Source organism: Spermophilus citellus, assembly GCF_964194105.1.
Source record: "Spermophilus citellus genome assembly, chromosome: 7".
NCBI classification, from domain to species: Eukaryota; Metazoa; Chordata; class Mammalia; order Rodentia; family Sciuridae; genus Spermophilus; species Spermophilus citellus.
Genome location: NC_138188.1, coordinates 108,219,173 through 108,236,103, shown reverse-complemented (window position 1 = coordinate 108,236,103; position 16,931 = coordinate 108,219,173). Strand labels below are relative to the sequence as shown.

The 16,931-nt window shown below is 44.8% G+C and overlaps 1 protein-coding gene across 6 annotated transcripts in view; it reads right to left on the bottom strand.

Moving 5' to 3' along the window:
* The window catches only part of KALRN (kalirin RhoGEF kinase), a 662,170-nt gene extending 649,049 nt beyond the window's left edge, over nt 1-13,121 (bottom strand). For 2 of the 6 annotated variants that reach the window (XM_081301760.1, XM_081301761.1), the window contains exon 1: nt 11,959-13,121. In XM_081301760.1, the coding sequence (XP_081157886.1) occupies nt 11,959-12,031 (73 nt within the window). In that variant the 5' untranslated portion in view covers nt 12,032-13,121. The remainder of the gene's footprint in view (nt 1-11,958) is intronic. The other 4 variants (XM_081301757.1, XM_081301753.1, XM_081301759.1 and 1 more) reach the window with 3 other exon arrangements.
* Between the last annotated feature and the right edge of the window lie 3,810 nt (nt 13,122-16,931).

Below are 16,931 nucleotides of genomic sequence, written 5' to 3'. Positions count from 1 at the left end.
CAAAAAGGCCTCAGAGCTACTGGTGTTCAGTAGGATCTGTGAAGAGGCTAGTGTACACAACTATCCCCAACCCCAGACATCTCATCCAAGTCACCACTCGAGAACTCAGAAGTCCACTGTTTTTATCCCCACTCCACAGCCTGCAGGGCAGGCCACCACATAGGACCTGGCATACTAGCCCACTCAGAACTCAACTGGACAAATTGTCCTTTCATGCAATTTTCACTCATTCACCAGAAAATGGTTCTGTTTGGCTCCTCTCTTTGCCAGCTCTCAGCATCTCTCAGACTTGCAGATGACCTTGGCTCTCACTCGCTAAAATGACTGAGTTCAGCTTAATTAGAGCTTTAGCATCTGACCTGAAAATCACCTGGTCTTTTTCCATATTCACAGAAGAAAAGATGACCATCCACCCCAACAGAAAGGCTCTTTGCTCTTTCCGACTGTTGAGGAAGCTGATATTCACCCTTATACCTTACCCACATTCATACCACCTCCTGGCACTTTCAGTTTCTACCACTGTCTCCTCCTATGACTCTTTCAAAGATTTTCCCACTCTGAAAAAAAGTAATAAACATAACTGATCTGATAACCTTTTAAATTTTTCTATTGACATATAATATGCATACATAAAATTGCACATACAAGTTGACAACTTGCTGAAATTTTACAAACAGAACACACTTATGATTAATAAAAAAAAACAGAATATATCTGTACCCCCCAAAAAATGTCCTTTTGATTACCATTTTGTTTTTCTACTTACTTTATTACCAAACTTCCTGAATGAAGTCCATACTGTCTTTATTTGTACCACTTTCTCATCCATTTCAGCTCAGACATCCTGCCTTCAAAGAATTCTCCCCACACATATCCAGGTGAGGTTTTTTCCCTTCCTCTACACTCTCACCATACAGAGCACAATTCTCTTTACAGCACTCATCAGACTGTACTGCACTCATGCTTACATGCCAAGCAGCCCCACGAGACTGCTGCCCCTCTTGTATGAAGGTTCCTCCTGACTTCTCTGCGTATTCCCAGCTGGCACTTAGTAGGTACACAGCTGGTGTTTTACAGTTGAATGAATGAGTGTAAGAATAAAGAAATCCACTCACTGCAATCTGGTATTTGGCTAAAATTGATTAGTTCTTTGTCTAGTTCCCATCAAGAATAATATTTCACAATTACAACTCAATGATTGGGGTCCAAAAGAACAATTAGAAAATCATACTATTCCAATATCCAGTCAAACATCTATTTCCACCCAAGAATCTGAGCCTGTTATGTGCCAGTGCACTGGGGTGTAGAGAAAAGACCGAAAATGTTGCACCTTCCCCTAACTTAAGCTGTGACATTATTCCCAATAGTGCTCCTTCCACTGCCGCACTCCCAACATCCATTCCTGCCAATCTTTTCCCCCAACTGTTTATGGAGCTGTTCCTCCCTTTCCCCACAGCCTCCTTTCTGGGACAGTAAGTAGACAGACAGGAATCCCTCGGGAACCCCACTCCCCTCCTCCCAGCCCCCTTTTGTCATATCTAATTAACCATCTGTCAGTTTCCTGGGCCCCCTTCTAGGCTCACTGTCCAGCTGCCAACTCAATACTGCACCCCCACCCCTGCAAGATGCCCATTGTTCCTGAGCTACAGGGTAAGAGTGTAAAAGGTGGAGATTTTAGCCACATCCTTAGTCCTTGCCTGTCATGCCCTAAAAGCAACTGTAACTCCAAGTTTAAAAATCATCCCCCTCCTATTTCTACACTGTGAAGTGAGGAAAGGAAGGACTTACTGAAGTACCTTGATTGTCATAATTTGAAAAAAAAATGGATTCATCAAATTAGTAATCTAATAATTATATTATACATAATGTAGTCATTATGCATAACATAATTATTAGTAATGTATATATGCATATATATTACTATTTATAATATGAATATAACTACCAAAGTATGCTTACAAGCATCAAGCAATCTTGAAAGGCAAGGATTTTTTTACCCATTTTATAGATAAGAAACTAAACTTGGAGGGATTATAACTTGCACTAAGTCACACAGCTGGTAAGTTTCTGTTCTAAAATCCAATGATTTGGGACCTAAGGAAAGTCCCACCTCCTTTTGCTCTAGGGAAGATAAGCCTAGTGCCCCACAGTCCACTCCTTGGTAGCAGTCCTCCCCAGATTCCTACTCCCAACCCCTCAGGAAGGCTGTGTGAGGCCCCTGAGGAGCCTTTGATGAAATGATGCTTTTCACTTGATGACAGTTCTTGGGTTTATCCCCGAGACAAGGGATGGAAGAAGTGCTTTAGGGACAACAGGCATCTTCCCTTGTGTGTAAGGCGTTCCTCCTCATAGAGAAGAATGGGCAAAAGGCTCTTCCATAACCTCTACTCAGCTTCTGATTTCTGGAATTCAAGAGCAGATAGCATCCTGGAAGATCCCTTAATGGCCAGGGATGACCCTCCCAAGGAGGCTTCCCAGACCTTCCTGCTCCAGTCTGCTTTCCTCTCTCTTCTCCTCACTTACCACCTCCCCCACTTGTCTTTCTGACTCATCCTGTGTAGGAGGTGATTCTGCAGACACACTACAGCCTAGAGCAGTCCCACCTTAAGAGGGTTTCTTTGGATTCCCCTGCCTAGATTCCAAGTTTCTCTGCCCAGAGGTCCACACCAAGTAGCCCACCCATTTCCAGCTTGCACTACCTTCCTCCAAGCATGGAAGCACTGACCCCTGACTCTCGAAGAGGCTCTCTCTGCTGGAGCTGTCAGTCAGGCACATTATGCCCTAAGGTCCTTGCCAGCTAACTACTTCACTGAGGTCCACCTTTCTCCCAGTTTCCAAGAAAGAAGTATTCTCTGCCAGCCCAAAGATGAACCCTTGGCTGACCTTGAGATCCACCTCAATCAATTGCTCCTCTCTTTCCTAAACACTAATTCTCCTTTTTGTGCCTGCCTTCTCCTTCTTCCCCACCTCAGGTATTCACATATCTTCCCTACCTAAAAAAAAAAAAAAAAAAAAAAAAAACTCCCTTCAATTTTGTTCCCCATCTCCAACTACTTTACTATTTTTAACCTTCCCTTCACAGCCAAACCTTTCCAAAGAGTCATCTATATGCACTCCCACCACTTCCTCCCCAGCCACTCACTCTCCATTCCCCCCTGCAATTTGGATTCCACCTCCCATAAAGGATTGAAACTATAATTTCAAAGGTTACCAGTGATCTCCCTGTTTCTAGAAGTAGTGGTGTTTGCTCAGTTACATCTCCCTCAACTCCCTGAAGCATCAGACCCTGTTGATCATCTGATTTTCTCCAAGTACTGCTCTCTCCCGGTTCTTCTCCAGTTCTTCACTTAAAAATCTACAGTTCTGCCTTGGCCCTCTGCCCTTAAATCTGAATAAGCGTTTCATTTATTATCTCATCTATTCTGATAGCACCAGCCACAACTGCTTTAAGATATCTCCCAAATCTGTATTTCCAGCTCTAGTCTCCCTCCAAAGTTCCAGACTCCCTTCATTATCCGCCTACTGAATCAACACCTCCCTTAGCTATGTCACTGACACCTGAAGTGCAATATGTCCCAAAGCAAATTCTACAAATCCTCCCTCTCCTCCTGCCTCCCAACAGCTGCTTTTCCTAATCCCAACTCTTGATTTTGACTAAGGACACCTCCATCCTCCCAAATTCAGGCTCTAAACTTTGGAATAATATTGGACTCCTACCTCTTCCTCAACACCCCTACAACAAAGTTGCCAGGTCCTATAAACTCAACCTTCACAAAGTCCCTCATATCTACCCTGGCCTCTCCATAGCTACCATGGTGTTTGAAGTTCAGACCCTCCTAACCTATCACAGTGGTCTACTAATCGGTCCCTGGCCAGCGGTCTCTCCCCCATTCCAAAGGACCCTCCACAGGGCTGCCACATTCTTCCTGATCATGCCACTGCCACATTTAGAAACCTTTATAGACTCCCAAAACACCTGCAGAAAGACCAAACTCGTTGGCCCTCCATTCAAAGTCTTCTTGATCTAGGAGCCTAGTAAATGTTTGATATATGAAGCAAGCAGTCATCCCCTTTTTAGTCTCAGCTCCCATTGATCCTCCACATGCATCGTCTGGGTCAGCTGCCCCCAACAAAGCCACAAATGTTCACACACCATTCCAACCTGGGAAAACACTTTCACTCAGGTCCACCTTGCCTCCACCCCAGGTATTAAGAAAGAAGCATCCTCCTTTAGCACAAGGCAGACCCCTCAGCTGACTTTGAGATCCACCCTCCAGGTTCATCCAAGACCTACCATCCAAATGCCTATCCATCCTTCAAGTCCCAGCTCAATGATAAATAGCCATTCCCTGAAGTTCACAGCTCATCCAGCACTTTTCACTCTTCTCCTCGTTTAGCCCTGTATATATGTTCTCCAGCTAGTGTTCTAATAATGCCACAGGGTAGTAGGGGAAGAGACAAAGCTAATTCTCCAACAGTTTCTTCTTTACCTCCCTAAATTAATTCCTGTCCTCCCAGATGATTCTTTCTGTTCCCTTACTCCCCCAACAGACACGATTTCAAGCAGCTCTATTGATCCAACAGCTCTGTGGCTGTCAGTCATTTCCTAGTTATTTTGCTGCCAGTCATTCACACACAAAGAAGTGGCAGGAGGAGTCTGAACTGCGGGCAGGCAGAGAAGGAGCAAGAAGGGACTAATTCTTTGTACCCACCTAAGGCTCAATGGAAGCAAGAAGCAGGAACTCCATTCTTACTAGGCTCTTCCAGATGGCATTGAGCCATGTAGCCCAAGGCCTGGGCCTAGGGCTGCAGGGAAGGGGCACTAGCATTTTTATTCTTCTGTGGAGAAAGAGAAAACAGAAATGCCCCAACCTGTTTTAAGAAGATGGCCTATTCAGTCCCCTTGGGAAACCAAAATGAGAAGAACTTCTCTTTCTGCAGTGGAAAGATCCTATGGAGGGCAGATTAAATAAGATACTACCTGTCAGAAGAGGTACTTAGAGTAATAGAATGCTCATTTGGGAAGTAACTATCTACATATATTTGGATAGCATTGTACAAGTTATAAAGACCTTTCACATAAGGTATCTTATTTGAATCTCTCAATACCTCTATAAGGGGAGGGAGGCGGGATACTATTATCCTCATCTTATATAGATTTTAAAGTCACTTGCCCAAGTCATTCAGATAAGCAGAACAGAGTTTCATCTCCTATGTTCTTGCCTGATCTTTTCAGCCTCCTTTACAGATTTTTTCTCCCCTTTCAACTCCTTGAGTTCAAGTGCTCTCTGACAGGGTATATTTATATCCATTTTCATTTGTATTCTATATTCTTTCCTTTAATAGTTTTATACATTCCCAGCACAGTACCTGACTGTAGTAGGCACTCAATAAATAATCTGATGAACAAATGATCAAATAAATGAAAGAGGGCTGAGGCCCAAATCCCAGCCTTCTGAGTCCACATGTGGATCCTGGCCTCCATCATGAGGCTGCTGTAGCACCTCCCCTACCCACGTCAAAAGTCCTGCCCAACACCCCTCTGCAGATGCCCCAGTCTCTGTGCCACCATGTGCACTGCATAACTAAAACAGCAGGAACAACACATATAACTAAGATTTCTTTTGCTCCTACAGTGTATCAGAGACTGTTAGACACATCACACACTTTTTTCTATTTAATCCTCTCAACCTTTGAAACAAGCTTCATTTTGCAGAAGACTGAGGATGAGTAAGTTACTCAAGACCTTATGCTGGTAAGTACTGCACCTATCTGATCCAAAATTATGCCAGGGTTTCTCAACCTTAGCACTATTGGCATTTTTTGACAAGAGAATCCTTCCCTGTCCTGTACATTATAAAATGTTTAGTAGCACACTTGACCCCTACCCATTAGATGCCTGCAGCAAACTGTCCCCTCCAAGTTGTGACAACCAAAAAATATCTCCAGACATTGCCAAATGTGCTGTGGGGTGGGGACAGGATTGCCACTGGTTGAGAACCACTGCCTATCTCCAGAAGTATATTGTCAAGTACCAGAACCAGAAGGAACTTTGAAGTGTTTATTCTCCAATAGGCAACTAACACCTGACTCATCTATTCTAATGTTATATGGGTATTTACAGTCAGGTAGTTTTATCTTTCTTTCCACCTATTTTTTTTTCTTTATATTCAGTTCATCCTAACACCTTCTTTCATCCCTAAGGGATTATTAAATACAAATAGACAGAATGTTCCAACAACAGAATTATTGACCATTGATGGTACAAGTATAAACCAAAGCCTCCTAAATCTTACAGAGGTGGTCCTGGATGTCACTGCTATGTTCTTTATTTTATTTATTTTTATGTGGTGCAGAGGATCGAACCCACTGCCTCACTCATGCGAGGCAAGCGCTCTACCACTGAGCCACAGCCCCAGGCCCTAAATGTTCTAAAATATATTAATGTAGAAATAGCCTATATAAAAAAATAAAAAATAAAAAAAAGAAATAGCCTATATAAGTATAAAATTGGAAATATTAACAATATCCCCTTCCAGAACCACAGAGTTCTCTCAATACTTTCACGGAAGTTCCTGGAAAATGGCATGATCAAATGCCCAATTCATGATGGGTGGCAGTGAAAGAAAACCAAGAAGGGACAATAAGTGTTGAGTTAAGCTTCTTGCCTACCTTCTGGAGCACTGGGCATAATGTCAAAACAAAATGTTTTCCTTGCTGCAAAAGAGACCTCAGGAGGTAAGGGCCCCCGCCCTTTTTAGGTGCCTGGCAATACACAGATTTGAGTGATAATATTTACCCCACACACAAAAAAAAAATGTGTATAAATGTAGGTTGTTATTCTAAAATCTCCCTTCTCTATGGCCTGGATATGATGATAGTTTCAGTTTCCCTGTTGAGGTGGGATGGGGTTATTACCTCAGGGAAAAGTTTAAGGACTACAAATATACTTTCATCTAGATTCATAAGTGCTATATTTTGCCATCTTTATCTCTATAAGGAGGATTGATAAGTCATATGATGTTTTAAAGACCTTTAACTTCAGTGGAGGAGATAAGCCCCACACATATGAAAGGACTAAAGAACAATACAATATCACTGACAGAATGAGAAAATGAGTACAGTCAGCAAGTGTTTTAGAGAAGTGGTCCCTCTGGTTGTGAAAGCTCCTAGAACAAGGTAGAGCTCAAGCTATGAACATGGTGGTAACAGGGGGATGAACCAAGGAGGATACTCGTCAAGATGCCCTTGAACAGTGGGAAGGATTGAACAGTGAAGTATGAACTTGAACCTAAAAGCACTAGGGAGTCATGGTAGGTTCATAAACCAAGTAGTGACATAATGAAAGTAGTGCTTTAGGAACTGTAATCTGCCTAAAGGTACAATAGCAAATGACAAGGAATAAGAAGAAGGGCCAGGAAAGGAGGTGTGCCTTAGAGACACCATGAGATCTGCCCTGGGGCAGTTGTCCTGTGGATGAGAGGAAGAGCTAACTATGTAAAATAATCCAAGGGGTTTGTTAGAGGAGAGAGATTCTTCAGAGACAGTTTTAAAGTTTTAAACATCATAACTTGGAGAGTGAAGATGCCACTTACAGAATCAAGGAAGTCAAGAGGAAGAGATAATTTGAGGAGTTGGAAAGACACGCAGAGCTAAGCTCAAAGTTGGCAGAAGCCCAAGAAACAGCAGAAACTCCAGTTGAAAATGTCTGGATTCAAAGGCCAAAGCTCTATAGAAAGGTAGAGGTAGATCTTCTCACATCAATCTTTATTCATCCACCTTTTGTTTATCTTAAAGAAAGAGGTTTCTCTTGTTCTCACTAGCTCTTACTTTGGAACCTACTCTGGTCTCAGGTGTCCAACTCAACCACCATTCTAGAACCTTCAGATTTTCCCCTCTATAAGCTTTCTCCCTGGAACTTCCAAAACTGCTCTGACCCTGAAAAAATAAAGAAATAAATAAAAACATAAATTAAAAAAAAAACTTCCTTGATACTAATATCCTTTCTGGCTATCGCACTTCTGTTTCTCCCTTCACTGATAAAACCTACAAGTAACAGACTCTTGTTCACTACCTTAAATACCCACTCTATAAGGAAGTGCTTCTTTTAACCCTGTGCCCCCCATAGGGAGCTGGCAGGGTCATCTTTTGATCATGCCCCAGCACTCCTCTTGCTCAACCTGTGTGCACCTGGTCATCACAACAGAGCCCATGCTGACTCCCTGGGTTCTCCAGGATCAAGTCTCCTTTGCTGCCACCTCCAAAATAAAAGCTTCTCCCCCAAATCTAACTTTAGCCCTTTCCCTTCTTCTTCCATGCCCTCCCTCTGAGAGCTGATGCATTCAGGAAGCATCAGCTGCATTTGGCCTTCTAAAGTAGCATCACCAGTCCTAGCCTCCTGCTCATGCTCCTGCCTTGAGTCCCACATTTCCATTTCCTGACAAAACAATGCCTCGTGGATATCTGCCTCCAATTCTTCATGTCCAAAGCAAAAATTATCATCTGCCCTGCAAAATTGGCTCCTGTCCTCAACTGGGTCTCAGTTAGTTGAGACCCTGTCCATCCTCTGACTCTCAACCCAGTTACTTCAGTTTCCTTGTGGGTTTTACTTCCTTATCTGCATAACTAGTTTATCAATAAATCACCACATTTCCACCTATAAAAATGTCTTTCAGAGTCAACCCTGATTCCCCATCCTTTCAGTCACCAACCCAGACCAAGCCCCTTCCCTCTCAGCTCAGGATCATTTTGCATTTCCCTGGACCCTATCTTTGTTTTTCTTCTCTACTTCATCAATAATACTGCCCCAGATTAACCTTTCCAAACATCACTCTCCCTATGATATATCTTTGCTCCAGGTCCTCTAATGACTCTCTACTGTCCCTGAATGTCTCTTAGGCTTTCAAGATTCCATATGGTACTTATCCAACAGTGTTTCCCATTCCACATCTATACCTTCCACTCTGTCAGCCATCAGTCCAGGTTCCTCAATACTCCAACACCCTTGCCTTTGCACACTCCCCACCCACGCTTCAAAGGCCACCCTAGATTCTACCTCCTCTATAGTTGTATCAACTTTTTAACCTATAGCACCCTAACATTTAACAATTAATTAATCTCTGAGCAGTAATCTAAAAGCTCTTTTAGGGAAGAAACCACTTTGATATATTTCTTTTGTATTCCACAGCATATTGGGCAGCAGAAGGCTCCTAATCAAGTTTAAAAAGTCCTAGATGATTGGTTTCTATTCCCAGTTCTGAGTTCTCATATCTCCCCCCATAATCATGACCAATAAACTATTTTAAATTAAATTTAAATTTAAAAGTTATAACCCACCTTCTCAAGCTTAGAACAAAGAATTTCCAGGAAGATGATCCTGAAGCTATCAATCTATAACAATAGCAGCCAGGGGTGGGGGATTTGTCTGTCTTTGCACATACAGAGAAATAAGATTTGAGATATCAAACTTAATCAGTTGGTCAAGAAAATTAAAATACCAAAATAATTAGAAGAGGATGACAAATGATAGGATTGTTTAAAACATGCCTAATTAGAGCCACAGTGTGCCAGGGTTCTGACAAAGTAATTGCCAATCTAGTCTTGTGTATGCAAAATTTTCCACCAGAAAGAAGGGGGTTAACCCTTGTGTTACAGACTTTGAAATTTTGTTTGATGGTTTCTCATTTGTTCAATTGAATAAGTTTATAATCCATTCCACCTACTATCAGGTATAGTGCTATGTTCCACAGAGGTGGGCAATCAGAAGGGAGAAAGTTCAGAAACATGGCTTTTCTAGGGCTAATAATTCCCAGCAAGACCCTCAGCCAGAGACTGGAAGTGGAGTGAGAATCAGAAAGCAGAGCACAGAGGGTCACACAGAGTGTGTGGCAGTCCTGGACCTACCTCCTTCTGCAACTTGTTACTGGTCATCAGTCATTTCCAGCTTTATATATTGAGGATTTAACATTCCTCTGTTCTAAGAGCACTTTAGACCTATCCCCTCCACACTCCAGCCCCTCAACAGGGCTGCCCAAGGAGATAGGAAGTTATCTCTAGTAGAAGTCCCACAGGAGACTGACCCCAGTCTGCTATTTACTGTGATCTGAGCCAGTAACATAAGTCAAACTTTGTATTTTGAAAGACTTTGGGAAATATAACACATTAAACCATTATAGGCCATTAATTATGTTAACATTGTGTGAATTCATTTGTCAGAAATAAACAAAGACTCCAGAAATTAAGCTCCAGGGGACAGGGACAGGACCTAGTGCTGGGATGGTAGGAAAGAGGAAGACGGAGTGGGTCCCAAAAGATGAAAGTAGAATCTAGAAAAAGAAGGTATGAAGGTTCACATCTCAAAAATTCCTCCCAGAACTAAGAAAATGCAGACTTTTGCCCCAACTGGGAGGCCAAGGGGATCAGCTAGGCCCTCCTGGTATTTCTGGTTGTCAGTCTCCAGAATCTTTTCCACAGATTCCAGGTTAAAAACTCAGGCTAGACACCTCTTTTGAACCCATATTTTGGGTAGCGGGCTGTGTGTGTGTGTGTGTGTGTGTGTGTGTGTGTGTGTGTAAGGGGTGAGGAGAGAACATGGAATCTCATGGCTGGGGGAGAGGAAGGAAGGAGGGCAGGATGAGCCCAGAGAGATGGACAGGATGACAGTGGCTCCCTCTGGTTTCCCAGGCCCTAGTTTCAGCTCCTATCCTCCAGTTCTTTCCTCTCCAGACCAACTAGAGGATGAACATATGGGTCAGTTAAGTGTTAACTTCCAAAAACACAAATCTCCCCAACAAAGCACCCCACCCCCTTCCCTAGAGATGACCTCCAGGGCAAGGCAATGGTGTTAGGAAACAGATGGATGTGCAGCCTCCAAAGCTAAACTGACCCCTGACCCTACCAGTTCATGTCCTCTAATCCAATTTTCCCAAAGGGAGGGCAGATGTGTGGGGCCCCCATAACTTATTGGACTCCTTGGGTCAAAGACTCCAGACAAAATGGTTCCAGACATGTGGGGAGATGGGGAACTACACAGGAGAATCTAGTGGAAGCCACAGGTAAAGGGGAGAGGGGAACTCCTTGGCCACTGGAGAAAAGCGGCCACAGGTGGTGGGAGATGAGGGTGGTCAGTCTGTTCTAGGGAAGGGACTGTGAAGCCAAGGAACAGAAGGAGCTATAGACCTCAGGCATGGGAGGAGGCAGAGAAGCAAAATTCTGGAAAGGTATCTCAGGGTTCCACACATCACAGGAAAGCAAAGATTTGGTGGGTGTGTATGAGAAGCACGCTAACTCACAGTTCCAGAAACGAGTGATTCTTATGAAAAGCTCATCCATTCCCAGACCTGGAGAAGAGGGGGACCAGGAGGAGATTCCAGGTGCCCACTGCCCTCCCTGCCCCGTCTTCCTCTCAAGTCCAACACACTGGCTCCGCACACGCACCGGTCCGCCTGGCTCCTGCCTGTCAGTCTGCAGATTGCGCGTCCCCAGATCCCCACTGCCCCTCTTTGCACCTCAGGGCCCAGGGCCCTGGCCGGAGGAGGGGTGCCGGCCCAGGGCGGCCAGAAGCCGGGCTGACAGGCACCGGAGAAGGCGGGAGCCGAGGGAGGGGCCGGAGACGCCGGTAGCTGGAGCGGCGCGCTGCAAAGTGATCCAACATCGCCCCATCCCCGCGCTCCGGGAGAAGGCGGCCCGAGGGGACCGCCTCCCGCCTCCCCAACACAGACTCCCGCAACTGGGGTGAACGCCGAGGGGCGCGAGCTCCCAGCCCCCACGCCCTCCCCAAAACGCAACCACCACTGCCATAACAACAAGAATCTCCGCAACTCCAGCCCCGACGACCGCGGGGGACTGCTCCCCAACATGCACTCCCCAGCAACAGCCTGCCTTCCCCAAACTTGTCCGAAACGCCGCGTCCAGGGCAACAGCCCTCACCCCCGGCCCCCGCGCCCTGCCCCGGCTTACCTGTCCGGAAAAAGGCGTCCACGTCCGAGTCGGCTGCTCCTCCTTCCTCCGCTGCCCCCTCCGGGGGGTTCATGACTGAAGGAGGGCGTCAGCGGGCAACCGGGGACCGGCGAAACCTGGGGCCAAGAGCGGCTCGGCGCCCGGTGGGCGGAGGACGCGGGGCGCAGCGGCCGTGGCCGCAAAGCCGGCGGTCGCGGGGCTTCGAGGGCGGGCGCTAGGGCGGCGGGGCTGGGGCAGGGGACGCCGAGCCTCCCTCAGGCGGCGGCGCGCGGCGGGCTGGGGGCGCCTGCCGCCGGCTCCCCCATGGTGCCCCTTCCCCGGGGCGCTGGCCGCCTGCTGTCTGGCCGCCTGCTGTCTGGCCGGGCCGGGGCCCGGGGCTGGGTCCGGGCTGCCTGGGCGCCCGCGGTCCCCCAGCAGCGGCAGCTGGCTCTCCTCCTCGCCCGTCTGCCTGTCTCTATTGTTCAGCCCTGCTCGGCTCTCTCCTCTTTATTTTTCCTCCTCCCTCCCACCCTCCCTGTCTCCCTACCTCCTCCCTCCCTCCCTCGCCCGCTCACTCGCTCACTGCCTCCCTCCCCGCTCTCTCGCTCGCTCTCTGGCTCCCCCTCTGGCTCCAGCCGCCGCCGTCTTCCCAGCTCCTCCCCCGGCTCCCGCTCCCTCAGTCCCGGCCAACAATGACCCGGGCACCGCCGAGCTCCACTGAAGCTCCCGCCGGGTCCGGGGACTCGCTGTAGGCGGCTGGCGACCGGCGGCCGGACGCCCTCTTCCCCGCGGCCGGCCCTCCGGGAGTCGAGCCCGAGCCCCGAGCTATTGTTGGCGGTCGCGCTAGGCCGGCTTCCTGAGCCCCGCAGGAAAAGCCCGGGCCGAGGAGGCGGCCACGGAGGGGGCGGGGCCGCCGGGCGCTCACCGGGCTCGCAGTGGGCTCTGCGGCCGCGCTGCGCGCCTGGCCTCTCCGCGGGCACTGTCCGCGCTCCTCCCCGGACCAAGGCCGCCTCCCGCGCCCCACCCCACTCCCAGGTGTGTGAGGGAACCCCAAGCTGCCCGCCCTCCTCTTTCAGATCTGCAGATCAGTCCCCAAGCTGGACTGACCTGTCCCTAGAGACCGGACTTCATCCCCCTTCTTCCTGATAAGCTAGCTCCCTTGTCTCCGGGCCCTGCGGAGTCTCTCGGATTGTCCTCACCATTTCTCTCCCTATTTCTCTCTCCTATTTCCTTCTCTCTCTCTCTCTCTCTCTCTCTCTCTCTCTCTCTCTCTCTCTCTCTCTCTCTCGCCCCCACCCGTCTTCTCTCCCTTTCTCTCTCTCTCTCTCCTTTTCCTGCCCCCCTTCAGCGCCCTTTTCAACAGTTCTGCCCCTCTCCGCGACTCTTTGTCCAGTTTACCCCTCTTGTGATGTCTCCCTGCCTATCTCTCTGGTCCTCTGTCACTCTCTTGGATCTCTCATTTGTCTGTCCTGCCTCCGTACTTGGCCCGTATCTCAGCGCTCCTCTTGGACAGCTGTCATAACTCCCTAATCCCTGGGGCCTTCTCTGTTTTGTTCTTCTCCCGCGTGTGAATGAAGAGATGCAGTTGGCCCTGAGAAAGGAGGTGTTACAGCAAGCTGAATTTCAATTAAAGTGGGGAGAGGGGCTGGGGAGGAACAGGAATGACTGCAAAAAAAGAAAGCAGATGCTGTATGGGGTAATTAATGCCGTGATTGTATTGTGGCAATCGGTTTTTAAGCAATAATTAAACAATAATTAATCAGTAGTCTGTTTATAGTTCTAGTGACTGTAAAGCCCACAAAACAGAGGGTCTTTAGACCTGAGAACTTAATGTGATGTGTTGAGGGCTATTTGCTGCTGCCTCACCCAGGCAGATGGAGAGGTGGTGGCCCAATCTAATGGTTTAAAACACACCTAAAAGGAAAATCAAGTGCTGGTCTAAAGTTGATAGCATCCACCCATCAGTCAGAATCTCCTGAATGTTTGCTCTAGCAACCTAATTTTGTTCTACCTCTCTACTGGGGAAAAAGCACCTAGAGTCTTTCCAGATCCACCAAGTAACCCTAGCAGTAATTGAGATTAATCAAGTTTTCAGTGAAAACTTTCCAGCTTCCCATACTCATCATTTTCTTTACTCAATATCACAAATGATCTTTTTTTCCCCCACTCATTTCGGGGGGAAAATGTATTTGTCTTTAACCTTGGATACATCTATCAGACCTATCTGCAACCTTGGTTATATCTATCAGACCCCAGTAGTGACTCTCAGACTCAAGTTCACTACCAGGAAGTCTAATTCATCTGACCCTGATATCTTGAACTGGCTTACAGCAGCCAAATGCTCCCTGCCTTCTACCTTCTCTGACAATGGAAACACTGCTCATTTGCCTTTCTAAATCTTGTTTCCCCTTTAACCCCATGCCTAACCCCTGGCCTGTCCACATACCCAGTTGCTCTTAACTTTTGCCATTGTGAGATAAACAGAGGCCTTGCAAGGTGTTAACTCATCTCAACCCACAGGAAATATTACATGTTTAGAGTAGGGTTCTTATCAAAATCTCAAAAGATGTGGACCAGAATGGGAGAATAATATATATGATACAGACTTCTTAAAGAAGAAATTTGGCAATTTCTATTAAAATGTTAAATGTTCATGGTAACATTAATACCAGATAGAAGATTTCAGCTTAAGAATATTAGCAGCAATAAAGAGGGACATTTCAATTCATCAAGTGGACATAACAATTCTGAAAGTTTTGTACCTAATAATAGGACTTCAGTATAGATGAAACAAAACTTATAGAGCCGTAAGAAGAAATAGACAAATTCATAATTATAGTCAAAGATTTTAATATCTGTCTTGGTAATTGATAGCATAAGGAGACAGATCATCAGTAAGGATATGGAAGATTTGAAAAATGCTATCAACTAATTTACCCTAACTGACATTTATAGAACACTCCACTCAAAACATTTTTTTTAAGTGCATAGGCAAATCATATAATAAGCCATAAAACGAGTCTCAGTATATTTAGAAAGATTAAAATACTTCAGTGGTATATAAACTACACCTCAGCTGTTTTCAAAAATATCATATAGAGCTGGGATTGTGGTAGACTCAGTGGTAGACTCTTTACCTGATACATGTGAGGCACTGGGTTCAATTCTCAGCACCAAATAAAAAAAATAAATACATAAAATAAAGGTATTGTGTTCATCTACAACTAAAAAATATTTTTAAAAATAAAAAAAAGTATCAGACAAAGTATGTTCTCTAGCAACAATAGAAATTGTTAATGTTATTCAATAGTTATTGGTAGAAATCAATAACAAACAAACAAAAATCTGGAAAACTTCCCAAACATTTGGGAACTAAATAATACACTTCTACATAGTCCATGGTCAATTAAGAACTCTTTGAGTTCTTAATTGAAGGAAGTTTAAAGTGAATAAAGATGAAAAAATATCATTAAAAAATCTGTGGGATGCAGCTAAAACAGTACATAGAAGAAAATTGATAGTGCTAAATCCCTGTTTTGAAAAGAAAGTTCTCAAGGCAACGACCTTCTGTTCTACCTTGAGAGCCAACAAAACAAAAGTAGAAGAACAGAAATAAAAAATATCAGCAGAAAGCAATGAAATGGAAAACAAAAGAGAAAAATAAACACAAAAGTGGGTTGAGAAGATCAGTAGAATTAAAAACCTCTGGCCACAACAATAAATGTTGGCGAGAATGTGGGGGAAAAGGCACACTCATACATTGCTGGTGGGACTGTGAATTGATGCAATCAATCTGGAAAGCAGTATGGAGATTCCTTAGAAAACTTAGAATGGAACCACCATTTGACCCAGTTACCCTACTCCTTGTTGTATACCCAAAGGACTTAAAATTATAATACTATAGTAACATAGCCATATCAATGTTTATAGCAGCTCAATTCACAATAGCTAATAGATTGTGGAATCAACATAGATGCCCTTCAATAGATGAATGGATAAAGAAACTGTGGTATATATACATGAGGAATTTACTCAGCACTAAAAGAGAATAAAATTATGACATTTGCAAATAAATGGATGCAGATGGAAAATATCATGCTAAGCGAAGTAAGCCAATCCTCAAAAAAACCAAAGGCCGAATATTCTCTCGGATAAGGGGATGCTGATCCATAATGGGGAGTGGGGAGGCATGGGAAAAATGGAGGAAATTTGGGCAGAGGGGAAGGAAGATAGGGAGGGTGCATGGGGGCAGGAAAGTGGAATGAGATGTACATCATTACCCTAGGTACATATATGGTGTGACACTACATTATGAACAACCATAGAAATGTAAAGTTGTGCTGTAATTGTGTGTAATGAATCAAAATGCATTTTACTGTCATGTATACCTAATTTAAATTAATTAATTAATTTAAAAAATACCCTCTGGCCAGACTGATTAGGAAATATAGAAGAAAAATATTACTACCAGTAAAACTATTGCTATCATCAGGAATGAGAGATGTGACATCACCACAGAGTCAATAGAAACAAAAATAATAAGGGAATATTTTGAACAGTATTATGCCAATAAATTTGACCATTTACATTAAATGGAAAAATTCCTTGAAAGACACAAACTACTAAAGTTACTAAAAAAGAAACAGATAGGGGCTGGGTTGTGGCTCAGTGGTAGAGCACTTGCCTAGCATGTGTGAGGCACTGGGTTCGATTCTCAGCACCACATTAAAAAATAAAAAATAAAGATATCATGTCCATGTACAACTAAAAATATATTTAATAAAGAAAAAAGAAACAGATAAATAGCCATATATCTGTTAAGGATATTAAGCTTTTACTTAACCACCCCCCCAAAAGAAAAGAAAAACGGCATTACTGGTAAATTCTATGAAACATTTAAGGAAGGGATAATACCGTTTCCACAAAAACTCTTCCAGAAAAGTGAAGAGGAGGGAATATTTCCCAACTATTTCTACAAGGCCAACATTTTTCTG